Source organism: Taurulus bubalis, assembly GCF_910589615.1.
Source record: "Taurulus bubalis genome assembly, chromosome: 6".
Classification (NCBI taxonomy): domain Eukaryota; kingdom Metazoa; phylum Chordata; class Actinopteri; order Perciformes; family Cottidae; genus Taurulus; species Taurulus bubalis.
Window position 1 is genome coordinate 16,523,290 of NC_136594.1, and position 18,396 is coordinate 16,541,685.

At 41.5% G+C, this 18,396-nt stretch overlaps 1 protein-coding gene across 1 annotated transcript in view; it reads right to left on the bottom strand.

Moving 5' to 3' along the window:
• Positions 1 to 18,396, bottom strand: part of rgs12b (regulator of G protein signaling 12b) — a gene marked incomplete at its 5' end in the record, with an annotated part of 38,818 nt that overhangs the window by 19,319 nt on the left and 1,103 nt on the right. Inside the window, 4 exons of the mRNA XM_079220343.1 lie at positions 5,856 to 5,894; positions 11,691 to 11,810; positions 16,227 to 17,201; positions 17,924 to 18,163. Coding sequence (XP_079076469.1) covers positions 5,856 to 5,894; positions 11,691 to 11,810; positions 16,227 to 17,201; positions 17,924 to 18,163 — 1,374 coding nt within the window. The remainder of the gene's footprint in view (positions 1 to 5,855; positions 5,895 to 11,690; positions 11,811 to 16,226; positions 17,202 to 17,923; positions 18,164 to 18,396) is intronic.

Here is an 18,396-nt window from a genome sequence, read left to right on the forward strand (position 1 = left end):
TAAATAAAAGATTTTCAAAAACCTAACTGGATAAATCAATGAATAAACAAACGTACAGCGATCCGAATAGCTCAGTGTCAATGGAAGCTGTGTGTTCACCAGAGCAACGTCTCCAAAAACATTTACAAACTTCATTTTCTTTATTCCAAAAGTGAAATCCTCTGTGACCGTCTCTGGAATTCTGTGATAAAGCCCAAAATCCCTGTGATGCATTCAGGAATCAATATCCAGTCTCTATGAAAGAAAGGAATGTGGATAATGTTTGTTTTCCTCCAATAGAACCACACAGGAGATGTGACTCAGAGGCCGAGCCAGTGATAAATGTTTGTTTTACTTGGCTCGTTGCCTTTAGCGCACACAGACAGAAGAAGAGGGTGCAAGACGTTAACACAATGCAATGTGATCAAATAACCCTGTCTGAGCACTCTCACAGCTGCCAGTCGACGTGCTAAATTAAGTGAAATTCACAAGAAACAGCCAGCTCACCTTTCCATTGTCTTACAGCTGTTTGTTTTCCCTCACTATCTGTAACACATACACACAAGCCGTCGGACCATACGACTCACAGAGGCAAGAAAAAAAAAAGCTCTTTCTGTCTTTGCCTCCATTTGTCTCAATCTCTGGCCCCGTCTCAACTTCGGTTTTCTCCTCCTCTCTATCTCCCGCTTTGGCCCAAAACACATCTGGCTTTGAGAGGAAAAGAAACAGCCTAGAGCTTTCTCTTGTTGGTCTTTCTGTCTCACTTTACCTTTACACACACTTTCCCAGCCTGTAACCACATCCCTTCAGCAGACAGGGTGACTTGTTCTTTTTGACTTCAGTGTTTCTTTCCCAAGAGTGTCCTCTCCCTTTACTTTGTCTTCATTCCTTTTAATTAGTCTTTCTATATGCATTCCCTCCCATCCCTGTGTTTCCCTCTCATACGGTCTGAAGGTAATGGATTCCTCTTTTCGTGTACTTTGCTGGAGGCAATAGCCCCCTCTTCCCTCCATCTTTCCCTGTCTTTCTCACTTGTAGTGAGCAGAACAACATCGGTATACACTGAAGGACATTCTTGGTCCCCTATTCTCTTCCCATTCAATCAGTCTCAGATTTTTTTATGTCATCAACTATGAAAATTGCTGATTTTTTCTCGTAGCACTTTGGCAGCAGCACAGCCAGACTTTGGTTTGTTCGTAAAACAACTTTGGCTTATAAACCACAGAATGTTTTAATATTTTAAAGTTTGCTTCTATCGACATAAATAAATGAGTTCTTCCATTCACTTCCCTCTGCTACAAAAACAAAACAACAAAAGTACGGCAAATTGTGCAGACCACCTGTACAGCATGTGTGTGTGCATACTCACTGTATTGAAGTTCCAGACTCGCTTGAAAGAGAGCCTTTTCCTCAGGCTCATCCTGCTCTCCTCTCTCACAGGAGAAAACCCACTGACTGCTCAATCTACATATCTAGACCACACAAACACACGTGGAAACAGTCACACTCACACATGTGCGCTGACGCTGAGCTTCTTCGGGAGCTACCTAGGGCAGGAAATTCATGCAGACAGCTGGCTTGTATGGAGCCATGCTTCAGCACATCTGTCACACACACACCTAAGAATTAGCCTTAATTACTGTATTTGCTAAAGTTGCGTTAAGTAGATATTGTATCTCACTGTTACCAAACTATTTCTCTCTTACTCCATCATATACGTCCCGTCTTTCTCACACTAGGTAGTTCAATTCTCTTGCAGACATACACACATACTCTGATCCGTTTCCATAGTGACCCGCCCCTATCAGGCAGCAGTTAAAAAGAAGGGGGAGGGAACAAAGGTTGGCCTGCCAATGACGCTCCAGCAAAGCCCTTACCGCTCCGCCCTCCTCAAATCACATGCAGGCAGGTTTATATCAAACTCTACTGTGTCGGATGTTTTCTGGTGATTTAGGAAATGAATAGTTTGATTCATGTATTATAAACACAGGGGAGAAAAGGACGCAAAAAGAGCTAAGAGGAAGCAGAGAGGTAATGTTCTAGCACCCGCTTTCAATAAACCGATGAAATTTTCCTGAAGGTTTGTTGAAAGGTCAACTGCAGCAAACAAAGGCACTTCACAGGACGGAGTAGCACACACTCTCCCTCACTCACACACACAAACAAAGGCTGCAATTGAATTTGTGCATAATAACGCCTTGATCCTACACCTAGCTCCCCCTAATTTCCTGTTTTAGCAAAGTTCCTTTTACATCTTCTCCTATACCTCTACAGTTTGTCTTGTTGATACCACTGTCTCAGTCTGTGATGAATTACTGGGGTGTACTGTACAGGGATAGGAGAACACATGATTCCCCAAATAAAGGTTTGTTTAAGTGTGTCTGTTTGACCTGGTCTGATTCCAGCAGACAGAAGCAAGAAGTATCTGTTTGTTTTTATGTTTGTGGATGTTCAATTACAAATTGTACATTTTAGAGATGAACTAAATCATTGTCATAGCATTGTTTTACACATTAAAATATGCATTATTTTCCTTACAAACAAGCTGTGATTCCACTCGTCTTCCCTCTCTGAACTGGACTTGTATGACTGCCAGACTCTCCAGCTGTAGTGAATCGAAATGTTTTTCGACCGCATATAAAACAGTCCAGTTATTGAAATGCGTTTTGTCTGTGTTTATGTAGGGTTTCTTGCCTCATAGGATGTGGCACCTCCCAAAACAAAAAAATCCCAGACATCAAAAGGCTCAGCTGTTCCCTCTAAAAACATGAGAAAACCAGTAAACATTATATGTCCACTCCAGTTTTCCTCCATTATTTCTCAAGAAAAAGTCCCACCAAACAAGACGTTTTCACTGCCGTCTTTTCAGAACCTCAAGCGCCATTTGAGGCCATGGAGCTCAAAACGCAGCGCCGTATTGTTGTTGAAGCTAATGTTAACATCCCCGTATCATAGCAACATCAGAGATGGCTCCAGCACTAAGCCCCCCACTAACATTGTGCACACACTCAGGCCGAAGGCGCTGCCAGAGTCCTAAATACCAGAGCCACCTAGTGGACCCCTCATTTTTAAAACTTTAAAGTTTGCCTGGTTCAGCTAGTTAAATACATGTGAAAAGGCAGTAAACCTTGGGAGCTTCATTTCAGAGCAGCACGCATCTTTGACAGGCCAGGAAGAACTACGAGTGTATATGAGGAACCTGTGCTCAAGTTCAGTCCAAAACATATCCGTCAGCGAAGGGGAAGAGAGAGAAGCCCGGCCGTCACACAGGATAAGAGGGATGTGACAAAATTTGAATTGGCTAAATCCACATCCTTATGAGAAAAGGAAGAGCTGAAAGAAGAAGAAAAGAGGAGAGATTTGTCATACGTCTCTCTCATGAGAGTGCTCAGACGGTAAACGCTATTTTGAAAAGTGCCCTCCTTCTCTACAGACATTATTTGTCATGATATCTTTGTTGGTTATTTCTAACTTGTGACTGCTCTTTGTCTTTGTAGATGCCATTTGTCTGCCTTTTTAAAAAAAACTCAGTTGCTAATTAAGTAGTTAATTTTGCAGTTTTAAACAATGAATGCAATACAATACATTGTACTGTTTGTGGCTTATTCAGTTAATGAAATACTTGACTAAGGCAGGCTTCATTACATTGACACATCAATCCTGTAAATCCAATGACACCCAATATTGCCATCAAGTAGTCCTGCTGACTGATAAACAATTTAGTAAAATGCTCAACAATGTATATATTTCTATGATCTAAACTGAAATCGCATTGAGGGAAATTACAAAAGTTCCAACTTTGACATGAGGAAATTGGGAGAAAAAGGTACAGGAACACAGGAGGAATCAACAGGTGGTTTAACTTGATGGTTTAACCAACAGTTGAGTCACAACACATGAACATAAAGGGCTTGTATGAACTCACTTTCAAACCATCTCTGTCAAAAGAACCATATTTGTTCTTCAGAAAAGAGTTTATCATCCCTCTGTTTCTCTTTTTCTCTGCTGTCAACACATCAATTCAACCAAACGCAACACTGCCCTCTTCTGTCACGATGAAGGTGATGTACAGAATAGAGCAACGCCAATAGTTTCTTCAGATAATTTTATTTTACTGCTACTGTCCCACTATTCAATGTGAGACAGCGAATCAATGATGAGTTAGCTGATCAGCTGATAGCTAAAGGGGCTGGACAGAACTCCAGCTGAGAGCAGATCTAACTGACAACAACAACAAACACACACACTATATATGTATATTATACATACATACATATACACAGATGAGCAGTGTTTGTGCTTGGTGCCCGTGACACATCTCCCTTAAAGATGACATACTGCGACTTGATATCCAAATGAATGACTTGCATGTGTTGCCGCCTGCATCAGTCCTAAACACTGCAAAATTATGCAAAAAAAGGAAATCTTGCAAACCATCATGAATCACGGCAAAAAGGAAAACTGGAAGTGTAAAGAGGAACAAGTTGAACTTGACGGACAGGATATTCAATTAACAACCACGACAAACTACAGCCTAACTGGGAAGCTTTTCCTCTTAATCTTTCTACACTGTGCATTTCATACCCAGTCCTGCAACTGACGTATCACATGACGCTGTTTGATTGTGCAGACGTTGCAACCATTTGGCACGTGATGAAGATAAATAGAAGCACTTGTGTTTATTTTAAATTGGAGCAACGACTGATGTGAATCCTGGCCTCCTGAGGTGTTTCATGTACAGGAACAACGTTGATTCTGTCTCATCATCTGATTTTCCTTTCCTATCACTCTGCTCCCAGGGGATATCACGAGGAACACACACATGCAGAAACCTCACAGATATCAGATATCTCACACACTCTCTCTCTCTCACTCACACACACACACACACACACACACACACACACACACACACACACACACACACACACACACACACACACACACACACACACACACACACACACACACACACTAAGAAGAGTGTGTTCAGGTTCTTATCTTTGAACATCTGATCGTGTGCTTTTTGATTATGTGAATGAGTTTTTATGTGTGTGTGTCGGGGTGTTGTTCAGATGGCTTGCAGGCTGCTCTTTTCTCACTGCTGTGTTTAGTGAAATACTGTCCTGTGCTGCTTATGTCACCCCCCAACTAACATTTTATATAATACATTATGTCGAGCAGATGATTGTATTAGTTTTTTTTACAGTGCAATTACACATGTACTAACTATATGGAATAGTAACATTTCAATAGAAGATCCTGGTTCATACATCGGTCAAACATATTTAAAATAAAACTCCTTAAAGAAAAAAACTCAAACACTTCCTGCAGTTAAACTGATCCATGGGACTGAAGCTAAGAATCAACAGGTTTCCCTTTAACTCAACAGAGAAAAAAAAGACTCAGATGATTGGCCCTAACAGGTCACATGATCTATCATTCCACACATAGGGCCTTTTGACTAAAGTTTCAGAGCATTTACTTAATTTAATCTATAAATAAGAATGTACTGACTGATAAGCATGAATTGACATTTACGCAGGAACAACAGATAAGAGAACATTGGCATTAAACAGTTATAGGAGGTTTTTACATATACAGCTTCACCATATGCGGCAAGAGTTTGATAAGGATTTCAATTCAATCTGACAAGAAATGTATTTGTATTATTTCTTTATGTATCATTTCCCCGAGCAATTTTGGTTTAACACAGTCACGATTGTGTGAGACAGCCTGCATGCTATATGTGACAGAAGCAAGGGAGTCATCACTCAAGTGTAGGCTGCATCACATATAGGGAGAGCAAACACACACATTCCCACACACAAACACACGCACACATATATTCTCACACACACAGCTCGTTTACTCACTGGATCAGCAGCCGTTTCAGAATCAACGGTCAAAGTTTGCTGCTCCATGAAGGAAGAGACAAGTAATCCTCAGCGCTGCATGTGAAAGCTTCCTTCAGTACACATTGTCATCAGCTGTTGAATGTGTGTGTCTGTGTGTTCGTGCGTGCGTGTACGTGTGTGCGTCGTGCAGGAGACGAAGCGGCAAAGCTTTATGGTTTTAAAATGTCCAAACCGCTACAGACTGTTGCTAGATTCCCCTTGCCTCTCGCTCTCTCTCTGTCATCCCCCTCTTCCTCCTCCCAGCCTCTCTGCTCCCTCCCTTCCTTTTTCTCTGCTCTTCCACCCACCCTTCTATCATTCCTATTCCTCTCACACTGCTGTGGGTTGAGAGACACCCACATACACACACTCAGACAACTGCGGAGGCACGGCTGCAGAGGGAGACCCCTTGCCATTAAGGAACACACACCCACACATAAAATCAGCACAGAGTTGAATGCGCATCCCTCGGTTCTCTTCTGTCATCTGATTAGTATGCCACATGCATATCTGGAGCATGCAGAGTAAACTGACATTCATGACGGGTGAAGGGGGGGAACATGGAGAAATAGATAGATAGATAGAGTGATTAGCAATAATTTATCCTCGAGGATTGAGCAAAGACAGGAAGATCTAAACATATTTGGGCAGAAGCATTTACTGGACTCATAAAGAGTTTGCTTGAGATGCTTTTTGGATAAGGAAACATGCAAACAGAAAAAACACACGAAAACTCCAATGCACCCCCTTTTATATCAAAATTACAAATTTGTATTGACAAAGCCATGTAAGACCTAAAAGCAAACTTCGACAGAGGAAAGGCATTTTAATTATTTTAAAGAGTGCCCTCAAGCAAAAAAGGTATGTGAGGATAACAGGCAGATCTTTAGGTCGACAGCAATGATTGATATCTGTAGCGATGATCGTGCTGTTTACCACTGAACTAAGTATTAGCTGCATTCCTCGACATGCCTTGACACACAGTGGAGGTACTCACTCTAACACCCCCTCCCACACACACACACCCTACCCGTCCTCCACTCGGCCAAGGGGTGAGGACAGCGGGTGAAGTACCACCTCACTCACACTCAGCCCTGATAAATAACCAAGAGAGCATGATACCCCGCAGGAACACAATGTTTTCTGCTTTGTCTTATCAGAATGTCACTTTAAAACTGCTTTGGAAAGTGTTTTAAAGTACTCTCAAAAGATATTCAGATTCTGTTTTAACTCTGGACAACTACAAGCAAAGTTCATTCATGTCTCCATTTCAAACTCATTCTAATTCAAAATAAGCTTCCGTAATTAAGGTTAGGTTTAGGAAATGACCATTGAGCGATTAACGACTCACTTAACTTGATGTGACTTGAAGTAAATCACGTGACTCATGTGATGAACCTTGCACTATGACCATGAGTTTGAAAGACACCCACTTGTTTTAACCAAGTCAGACTTCTAACGCCTCATATTAGCTTCAGCTGAAAGTCAGAATCCATTTTGCACAGGACGAGGAATGGGACTGCTTTGTCCCCCATCTCCTTGATGGCCTGTTGGGGTGTGGGCGTTCGGAGCGCGTTTCCATTCGGAGCAGGCCGATTACTTGGCGGTTGTCAAAGAGTCGCTCAGATGATTTTGTCCACAAATCAATTAGTTGATTTAATCTACGTAATCTACATGAGTTTCTCCACAAAGAATCACACAAAAGCACACGTTTAAATTGTGTGTCTTCCAAGGATGTGCTCATAAGGTTCTTGGAAATAACATCAATAAAGCATAAAAGAAGATTAATCGATTAAAGAAATTTTCCGAAGCAATTCAACTGCCAAAATAGGTCAGATGAACAGTTCTCGAGATATGCAACACAACCACAGACAGACCGAGAAAGATTGCTTTATGTTAAATTGTCATCACGTTAGGAAGGGATCTGTCGACAGCCAGTATAGACAGGCGGAACAATTACAGCCACCACAATATGCAAAAACAAGCACACACACACACACACACACACACACACACACACACACACACACACACACACACACACACACACACACACACACACACACACACACACACACACACACACATAAAAACAAAAGCACACAAACACAGTAGTATAGTATAGTTGGCAATATAGATAGTTAGGTAGCATCTGCTTACAAATGTTATGCCAGCAAAAAATAAACCAAACATCTGCATACAAGAGAAACTGCACAGTTGGCTGAAGTCTTCTTATAGGAATAAAATGTATAGTTTTTAGTAAGATTTCCATTTTGATAGATTTGGCAACACCCGTGGTCACAGGGGTTTAAAACAGGTGCTTTTAATAATATAGGTCTTTATTCCATAAACGGATATCTGGATATGAATGAATAATCTGGAGGCAACGTGACAAGATTTTGGTATCGGAAGTGTTCTGGTTTCCGTTTGTCTTCTAAGAAGTATTGGCCAATCACCTTTTAGCAGGCTTTGGTTGCATGCAGTCCGTGCAAGAAATTGCATTTCAGCCAACGCGCTGTGCTGTTGGCCACATTACACATTAGCTATCGTCTCAAAACAATTTAAGCTTTTTATCAGCTAGGCTAATTGGCTTTGTTAAAAAACGATCGTTGAGGTCGTCTCTCAACTCCATTCTCGCGTCCCAAATTGCTAATCAGACTATGAACAATGACCAGCACACAAAAGAGGAAGTCTTGGCCTGGATATCTGGAGTTCCACCAATGATACTGGAACCCTAGATATACTGGGTGTTGTCTCCAGAGGCTAAATCCTCATCAGGCAGATAGCCGTTGGGTGTTGAGGTTGATTTAGGCCAGACTCGTTCAAAGTAACTCATGTATCCATCACGATACATGAGTTACCAGCAAACATGCCTGTCAGAAATGCAACAACAGTACAAAAACATTTAAAACAAGCATTGAATGTCAACAATGTTGCCCAAAACTAAACTATTGACCCTAAGAAGGAATGTACTTGAATACAGCGGAGCACCTGCTCTGCTGTATTAAACGCCACACCTCTTTAGCGTGCTATCTCAAATCACACACTGATTATGCTGATGTTGTTTTGTGCAAAAACAAGAACGACATAACGGCGGATCTCCTTGACGGCAATATTGTGAAATCTCTGTGTGTAAGGGGCTATTATGTGTAGACAACCAAAAGTGGCTACAGTCAACCCTTTTTATTTTATTAGGAAGCCGCACATTGGACGCCCAGACACAACCAAGAGAACACTGTCCGCCCTGTTAGAACTGTCTCTCATCATCTCTCTCACTAGCCCTCCAGAGAGAATGTGTCTTCCTCCACCTATGATGGAGCTGCAACATAATGGTAGGTAGCAATCAGCCTTGCAAATGGCCTATTGTGTGCATTGTTTGGCACTTATATTTGTGCATTCAACCTCTCAACCATGATTATCTGGGTCTTATTTAGAAAACAGCATACACAGGTGGGACCCACAATCACTTTGTTGTTCAGATTTCAACCCTCAAGGACCACTTAAAAAATATTTGTGTCGGCATCCTTTGAAATGGTTAATGGAAGTTATCCGGGTGTGAGGTTGCTGTTTATTGGGTTGACGGTGGAGTTTAAAACAGCTTTCTGTGTTTTTATTAGCACTTTAAAAAAAAGGTGAGCAGATCTTTTTTAACAGCCGGCATGCTTTTACGACACAACAGGTTCATCAGACAACTGAAATCCAGACACACACAGCCTGACTTCCTTCCTCTCATTGCTGTCATAAGACATAGTCTGTCTGTCTGTCTGTCTGTCTGTGTCTGCGTGTGTGTGTGTGTGTGTGTGTGAAATGGTTAAGCGCTACAATCAGACCCATCACAAGACAAGCTGCAAGCCTCAAGCTCAGGCAGACAGACACACATACAGTACTCTGTGCACACACACACACACACACACACACACACACACACACACACTTCAACCGTGGCATAAGCTACCATAGAACTTCAATGGCACAGCTAATGAGAATGGATGAGAACTGTGTGTGTGTGTGTGTGTGTGTGTGTGTGTGTGTGTGTGTGTGTGTGTGTGTGTGTGTGTGTGTGTGTGTGTGTGTGTGTGTGTGTGTGAGTGTGTGTGTGTGTGTGTGAGGAATTAATATTGTAATCGTCCTAAGCGTGTGCACGTGCGTGTGGTCTATATACTCGGTTCTTTTGTGTTGAGGCCTCACTAACGAGGGGAATGTCAGTTTGTTGCTCGTCAGAGCTCATTAGAATTGCAGGCTAACACTTCAAACCCCATTACCCCCCACCATCATCACCACACGAACACACACACACACCAATCTCTCTCTCCTCTCCTCTCCTCTCCCCTCTCACAAAACAAAGCCCTTTCTGTTTGTGGACATTACCGCATAAGAAGCAAGAGAAAAAGGCCTAACGACCGGAAGAAAAAGGTAGAATGGAGGGGGTGATGAGGAGAAAAGAGGAGAGAAACGCTGCCATGGGATGGTTTGGCAGTGGCACAGAGAAAGACACACACACACACACACACACACACACACCAAGTGGGTAATTCAAATGTCTGAAAAAAATGCAATGTGACCACCTGATGATGAATAATCTTTTTGTAATTATCTGTGTCATGATTAATAGAAAATGGATTTTTGCATTGTGTTAAGTGCCTGTTTAACATTTGGACTGAGAGTAGAACAAGGACATTTGCACAGCAGAATACAAAGTGGAACCCAATTCCTGCCAAGTGATCTGCAAATTGATTAGATTTTATCATAAAAAAAACTTTAACTAAATCAAAATGGATATAATAGTTTAGCAAACAACATCAGCAATTTGAATCCAGCCAGGGACGTATTAAGCATGTGACTCTCAGTCTCACTCCCCTTTGTCCCGTACTTGCTGTCTCTCTCAACTGGGCTGTCCAATAAAGAAAATATGCCAAAAATGTATAAAAGAAAAATACTACTGAAACGACAGTAAGGGATGTGGTTATCTGCTCCCATGGAGCCTCAGTAGCCACTAAACGGCGGAAACATTTAACTTTCTTCTGATCTCTATCTTATACAGGACCAAAACTACAGTTATGAATTGTGGTCAGCATGTTCCACTTAGTTTTCTACTCCATTTAAGACAACAACAAAAAAAATTATACTAAACCCAATGAAGATGAATATGACCTTCTGCAAACCTATGCCTTGTCTAAAGGGAATTTGCTGTGGTCGCGGTAAGAGCATGTCTGTATGTCAGCAGTCTATTGTATCATTCCTGCCTGAGTACTAGAACAGCAACAGCAGACTTCCTCTTTAGAAAATGCTGTACTAAATAGGCATATTGTAATTGCAAAACTCATGGCTCTCAAATGACTGGATACCAGGTAATTTCTTGCAGCTAAAATGAGAGCATAAGTATAATTCTTGCTATAGTGTAGCCATACTGCCCCCAGTGAGCAGAATATAAAATACTTCAGCACCTACATTGGTAGAAGCATTCATCAAATAGTAACTAACCTCAGTTAATGTTAAGAAATGCCATGCTATCAAAGCCACACTGCAGTCATAGTCCAGATCCATAAATACCAGCCTGTAAATGTCTGTTGGCTCTTTCTATACACTGAGTAAGTCCATGACTGTGTGTATGTTGCCATGGTGATATGAGAAGAGGGCTCTTTGTGCCATGTGAAGATGTATGATGCGCATGAGCTGCTATTATTAGAGACGGATGGTGCTGGTGTGGCTCAAATGTGACAATTATACAATGGTCAGTCTGAGCTTTCTCTGCAATAACACTCAACACTTTGTTGGCAGATGTAAGTACTATACTCTGTGTGCATAAGCTCCTACCCCCAGGTCATCCAGAGAGCGGGCCATGCTGAGACGCTTCGAGCGTCCAAAGGAGCGTCTGGCTGAGGAGCGTTGGGGGAGAGGAGGGAAGCCCATGGTGAGACCTCTGAACCGACCACCCTGAGGAGAGAAAATATACACATGTTCAGTTCACATGTAACATGTAATAAAGTACATACAGGTGGCAGTAGCCATGAAGTCAGAGAAGCGCGCTGGTGACGAGGTTGCTCGTCCTAATCCCTTGACCAGGAAACAGCAAAAGAAAGGTTGTAATGGTGTGAATGTATAGAACTGAATGAGTCTCAAGAACCAGCAAATAATACCTATTTGACTAGAAATAATGCTACAAAACTGATGGATGGAAGGTCTGACTGGCTATCTGACTGGCTATTGACTGGCTATTGCAAGTCATCCATCACCCTCTCTCTCCTCAAACCTTCTGTCACTCTTCACTTTAATTAGCAAACAATCAAATGACAAAAGAAATATAAGAATTAAAGAGCACCCAATATATTGGCTGATATTACCTTGTAGCCGATAAATCAAAACCGGCTTATATGTTTGATGATCAATAACAAGGAATTTTAGCACAGAAATGCCAAAGAGATGTTTTTGGGTTGAAAAGTGTCTCCACTGCAGTTTGTCCATTAGACAATACAAAGGTTTATATCGTAAAATGTTCTAGCCCTTCAGTAGATATCCTGGTCCTGGTACTTAATAATAATCATGTTAAACAATAAAAATGTTTATGTTATGTTTACATAAAAAAGAAGGAATAGTGAACGATATATCATTATCAAATATTACTTATTAGCATAAGTATCAACCTCAAACATCCTATAATATCGAAACTTAAAGAAAACAGGATTAACTGGTTGGTATGTGTGTGTGTGTGTGTGTGTGTGTGTGTGTGTGTGTGTGTGTGTGTGTGTGTGTGTGTGTGTGTTGGGGAAGGTATTACAGTACATTTCATTTCTCATTTAAATAAAGACACAACATGCCTTGTATTACACAGAAGCTGACAGAAAGATTTGTGCAGCTCGGCCTGAAGCGTTCTTCTGACTTGCATGTCTAGTCAAGAAGGGTTTATCTTTTTCCACTTAAATGTTAAATTCCACATGTTATGCGCAGGCATGTACAGTCCTGTGCTTTTTGCTCACAGTACCAGTTCTTTAGTCAACCCCTCCAACACAGCCAAACACAGAGAAACACACACTGACACACAAACGGGATGGACGTAACGACAACAACACTTAGAGAGCTGTATCTGAGGCGGTAGCATGTTATGCTCTACATTTGGATTGCATTATAGGTTTTTAGGTGGTTTTATTACCGTCTTCACTTAATAATAATATATAAAAAGCATATTCAAGATTGTGCAGAAATGTTGTAAGTACTAGTGCAGTGAAACCTCGCTAACTGGAGTCAAGTAATGACTTGCCAGCTGTTATATAGTGCCATAAACGGTGGCATAAAATGAAAGCATGAGAAAATTAGTCACAGGGTCATCAAGATTTATTGTCGAAAGCCATCTGAAAATGATGTAACCACACTGAGTAGCGCTGTAAATCAAAGAGAAAAGCAGCGAAACCTTGCGTTGCTTTCACAACTCTACAATTAGCCGTTTAACATCTGTTGTCCTTTCGTCTTGAGAGACAACGGAAAAATTCTGTTTCTATCCTCTCGCAAATGGCATTTCGTGAATCTCCTCAAACCGTGGCTGTGTGCGTATGTCAGAGGACCCCAGCTGACTAATGAGTAATTAATCCATGCTGACAGGTTCTAGAGGCCAAACTGTGACCGGCTGATTAGAAGCAGGTCTTGTCAGCGTTCCATCAGGAGATGGCCGGTGACGTTGCCTGGATACTGAGGCAAGCCTGTGTCTGTGAGTGAGTGTGGGTCCAATAAAACAGATTTGAACACTTACATATGTGGACACAAACATCTTCACTTGACCGCTGTTTCACCTGGTCAGTTAAACTTGTTAAAAAAAGTTGTATTTGCAATTGCAATGAAGCACAAAGTAATCATGAGAGATGCTGAGATTTGGATTAAAGAGGAAATGATAAAGTGTTAATCTGACTTGTTGTTTTGGGTGTGGCTGCACAAGAGCTTCGACAGAGAAACATCTGGAAGACTACATTTAAGTGGAAAACTCACAGCTCTTATCTGTGCAGATGATCTTGTACTCCAGTCGCACACGCACACGCATACAGACACAAGAACGCACACGGGCACAGAATCAATGACACAGAAAAGAAGCGTCCTTCCTGTTTACAACAGCACAGCTGTCAACATAAAAAACAAAGACTTATTCCTTGCAAAAATAACACAACTGCAGTATAACAGGCTGAAATGTCCTAAAGCTTTAAAGTCAACACAATTAAGTTTTTTTTTTTTTATTCTACAATACATACGAAATGTAATCATAACAATCACTGGATCACATTTCAAGAGGTAGGATTCAACTGCCTGTTTGTGTCCGTATTAAGTAGCCTGTAATCAAAGACTTTAATTCAGAATACAAGGAATTTGACTTTTGCTTCTCTCACAATGTACTTAGTCAGAAATAGAAATAACAGCTAGAGACAAGGACAACAAAGCTGGACAGATAACAGGAAAGAATAAACAGTACTGTTACGAGTACATATGTGAAAAGATAGGTGTAAACATAAATATTATATGAATATATATATTAAAACCTACCAATGACCAACAATAAAGAAATATAAGGTTTATGTGTATACTAAATAAAATAAATATATGAAAATCCAGTGATCTTTAATTAACTCCAATTAATTCCACAATAAATTACTCAAATTTCAGTTTTCTTTCATGTACATAGATCACAAACATGTTTGCGTTGTGGAGAGATGGGCTTCAGGTACCAAGGGATGTCCAAAATGGATGTATAGCTTTTTTAATGAAAACCTAAATTAGCTTCACATGGACAGTCATGTGAGTGCAGGAGGCTGATTGAGCTTTAGATAGTGAAACAGTGCCCCCAGGTGGGCAAATCTATCAACACTACAAATCTATTTATATGCACAACACTCTGCATCACCCATATACACGCATAAACAAGTCAGTTCTCACACTTAAATATTTAAGTGTTTCTTATGAAAAACAGAAGAACTGTTACATCAAAACAGCAAAGTTAAATCTGAATCTGCATTTGATTTTGACTATAATAACGGCTATCATGGCTAATCATGACATACCATGTCGGCAGTAGCCTCCAACATTCTGTGTCTCCAGTCCGAAGACATTGTTCAGAGGGGTTAACATCCACCTTCCTGTCACTGTCAGCCTCTACTCTGGCCCCGGCCTCGTAAACACTTCCTCCGATTGTCCCCTGGGACCCCGTCCACCACAAGTATTACTGGGGGAAGCACCAGCCTCCTTTACTATCAAGGACCCAAGAGTCTATCCTTTTGTTCTGGTATGTAAATGTGGACAATGCTACAGTTTCCTTAATACTTCTCCGCAGAGAGGTTAATGCAGAAGGAATCCAGTCAGGCTGGATATATCTGACACTCTTTGTCTGAATCTCTTCTTCTCTGGAAACAATAAACAGCCATTCATAATGTACTGCAAATGTCTTCTCACAAAATAATGGAGCCAAGCATCTTTGAGTACATAGAAAAGCGCTATATGAAATTATTATTATTATTATTATTATTATTATTATTATTATTATTATTATTATTATTATGTATCTAACTGTAAATGAATCTTAGTTGGAAGTGTCCATTTACTTGTCCCTTTACTAATGTAACCATGTGGTTTAAATCTATTTAATATTCATATGCAAGCAAACAAATGATTGAACTAAATCAAACAAACACTAAACTAACTCTTTACAATGACTTTGAAAGCCTGCTGTGCTGTTAGTCTCATTACGGTGGGAAACAGGTGGTTTTCAGGAGAAGGCAGATGTCTGGCTAGTGCATAATATATGATCTGATACTGGAGCAGTGGGGATAAATAACTTATCAATCTACTTGTACTAACTCTGGGGTGCCAACTGAGGTGCCCACATTATTCAATATAGTAAAGGGATAGTGCTATACTGGTGGAGTGAACACACTTCATCACAACTTTCAAAACCACTGAAAAGTTGTACTTTTCTGATTGAAACTTCATTCAAGGACCGAATGAGTAAAATGCGAGGCCTTGAGGTGAAGAGGTTGAGAATGCGATGGAGCGCAGTAGGATGAAAACAGATGGATTTATAGCCTCAATAAACTGTAGTCTTGGACACACTCTAGTCAGAGTAAATTTCCACAGCAGGGGTGTGTGATGGGGGAAGCTACCTGCTGCCCGATCTTCTCATCTCATGGTCAGTTTTAACACAACTCTTCTAAAAGCCCACCGCCCACCAGCTTGCACAGCATAACACATTAATGAATGCAGTATTGTAAAAATGGGCTGAAAATGTGGACTGCCAATGAATAAAAAACATGAGCAGCATGAAAACCAAAAAAGTAGTATTAGTTATTAGGTCATGTTAATGTTTTGTTTTTTTAAACGTACCTTTTTCTCGCCCTCTTTTGCATTCCCTCGTTTCTTCCCTTTTTCTCCTCTCTCTGCTCCAGCTCTCTCCCCGGCACCGAATAGCTTCTTTGCCCACTCATCTTTCTGAACAGCAAGCCGGTGGGTGTGGGAGTGGGGCTGTGGAGGAGGAGGTTGGCCAGGTGGTGGCAGGTGGTCCCCGGGTGCCAGTGGGGCCCGGTAGCGGTCGGCCGGGATCTTGTTCATGGGTGGAGGCAGGGTGCTGCAGTTAGCTGATGACCATCCGTCGGTGGATTCGGCATATGACTCCTGATCGCTGCTCAGGCCTTGGAGGTGGCTGTGGTGGTGCTGCTGACGCCAGTCTCTCAGCACATGGACTGGAAGCCACCGCTGCTGCTCTACTCCTGTACCTACTCCTCCACCCCCTCTCTTTTCTCCGCCCCCCACAGCTCCTCCCCGCTTCCCTGGTGAGTAGTGGTGTGGGTGGACTCCTCGAGAGTGCCTGCTGGGGACATCGGGGTGAGCCGAGGGGAGAGGGTGAGGGAGGTCAGCCAGGTGTGGCTCGTGACGGTAGTGGCCATTTCTAAGAGCTGGCAGAGGAGGAGGAGCTGGGTGAGGGGCTGCAGCTCCAAGGGTGGGGCTCCAGGCCTGCTGGGATGAAGGTGGGCTGTCCCAGTGGCGTTGCCCAGAGACGTGGTTGTGGTTAGGAGGACCTCCGAGGTCTACTAAAAGCACTCTGTTGCTTTTCTCTTCTGGTAAAAAGTTGCCGATCCCGCTGTCGCTGTTGCTGCTGGTGCTGTGGTTCTGCTGGGCGTCGTTGTCTGGATCGTGGAAGGCCCGGGCACGGACCCCCTCTATGTTGTCCCCCATGTCCCGGTAGAGGACGGAAACAAACTGGAGGAGAGGCTGAGAACTGGGCGGGAATTCCAGACAGCCTCCTGTGTCTGGGTCGGGGGTGCACTCAAAGCCAAACCTCCTCGCTACACCTAAATGGACCTGAGGAAACAACAGTCACCGTGGGAGTGTCAGCGGATGGGATCGACATTTTCCACAATGTACGTCACTGGAAAATATTGTAATTGTTGCTAACTGTTTCTAATTACATGCAATGTAGCTAATACTTAAAATACTGTCTGGCTGATTAGCAACACTGACACTAGATTAAATGAACGTCAGGTTTTCTGCAAAACAATCAGACATTAGAAATAAAGATTTGATATCAAACTTTACATTTTGTATTACTTAACTTTAACTTCATAAACTGATATTTTTCTCATTTTAATAATAATTTGGATATTTTATAGTTTATTTATAGTGTATTCAGTGTTAAGACAAATTTTACATTGCTGCATATTGAGAAATGTTGCTTAGTTTACTTAATAAAAAGAAAATTATATTTAAATTCCACTATAGGAGGTATTAAAACAAAAGAAAAGAGTATTGCTTTGGTGTCATTACTAAAGCTACGGTGTTGAATTGACACCCCTACCAAAAACTAAAAAAAGTTAAAGATTATTTTTCTACTATTTCTGCCTTGATGAAGACATTGAAAGGTTGAAACCGGTTGGCATTTCAAACAAATACTGAATGCAGACCTTTTTATTATAACTTTTTGGTTCTTGCACCCATTGCCTAAACAACATCTTTTTTTCCTGTGATTTTTTTTCCCATCCCAAAGAGCACCGTAATAATGTTTCAAATAAATTCCATATTCATACCTGGTGGTGACAGAGATCTGGGTCCACGATGAACACGTGACAGGAAGTCCTCAAACTGCCCTCTTCATCTCGTCCATTGCTGAAGTGACAGTCGTCGTGGTCGTCTGTTGCCTGCATTGTAACTAGTCCAAAGAATCGACGGTCATCGGGACAACAGGCGCTGAAGGCTAGTTTCTCTGCAGGATAGGTGGCCAGAACCTGACCTCTGTCACTGCAAAGACGCACGCTGTCGTGCATGACCTGGTAGGATACAGTTAACACATATTCAAATGTTATACCAGGGAGAATACAGATAATCCCAGATACCAGACATCTTTAAAAACAACATGACAGACTTGGCTGATATTATTATGCTGAAATAAAGTAATCCTGTAATTTATTTTCCAATGTTCCATCACTCAAACTGTTAATGGGTATGATCAAATTGTATCTGAGCTTTTTACTAAATTAAAAATATATAGTATACAGGTTAT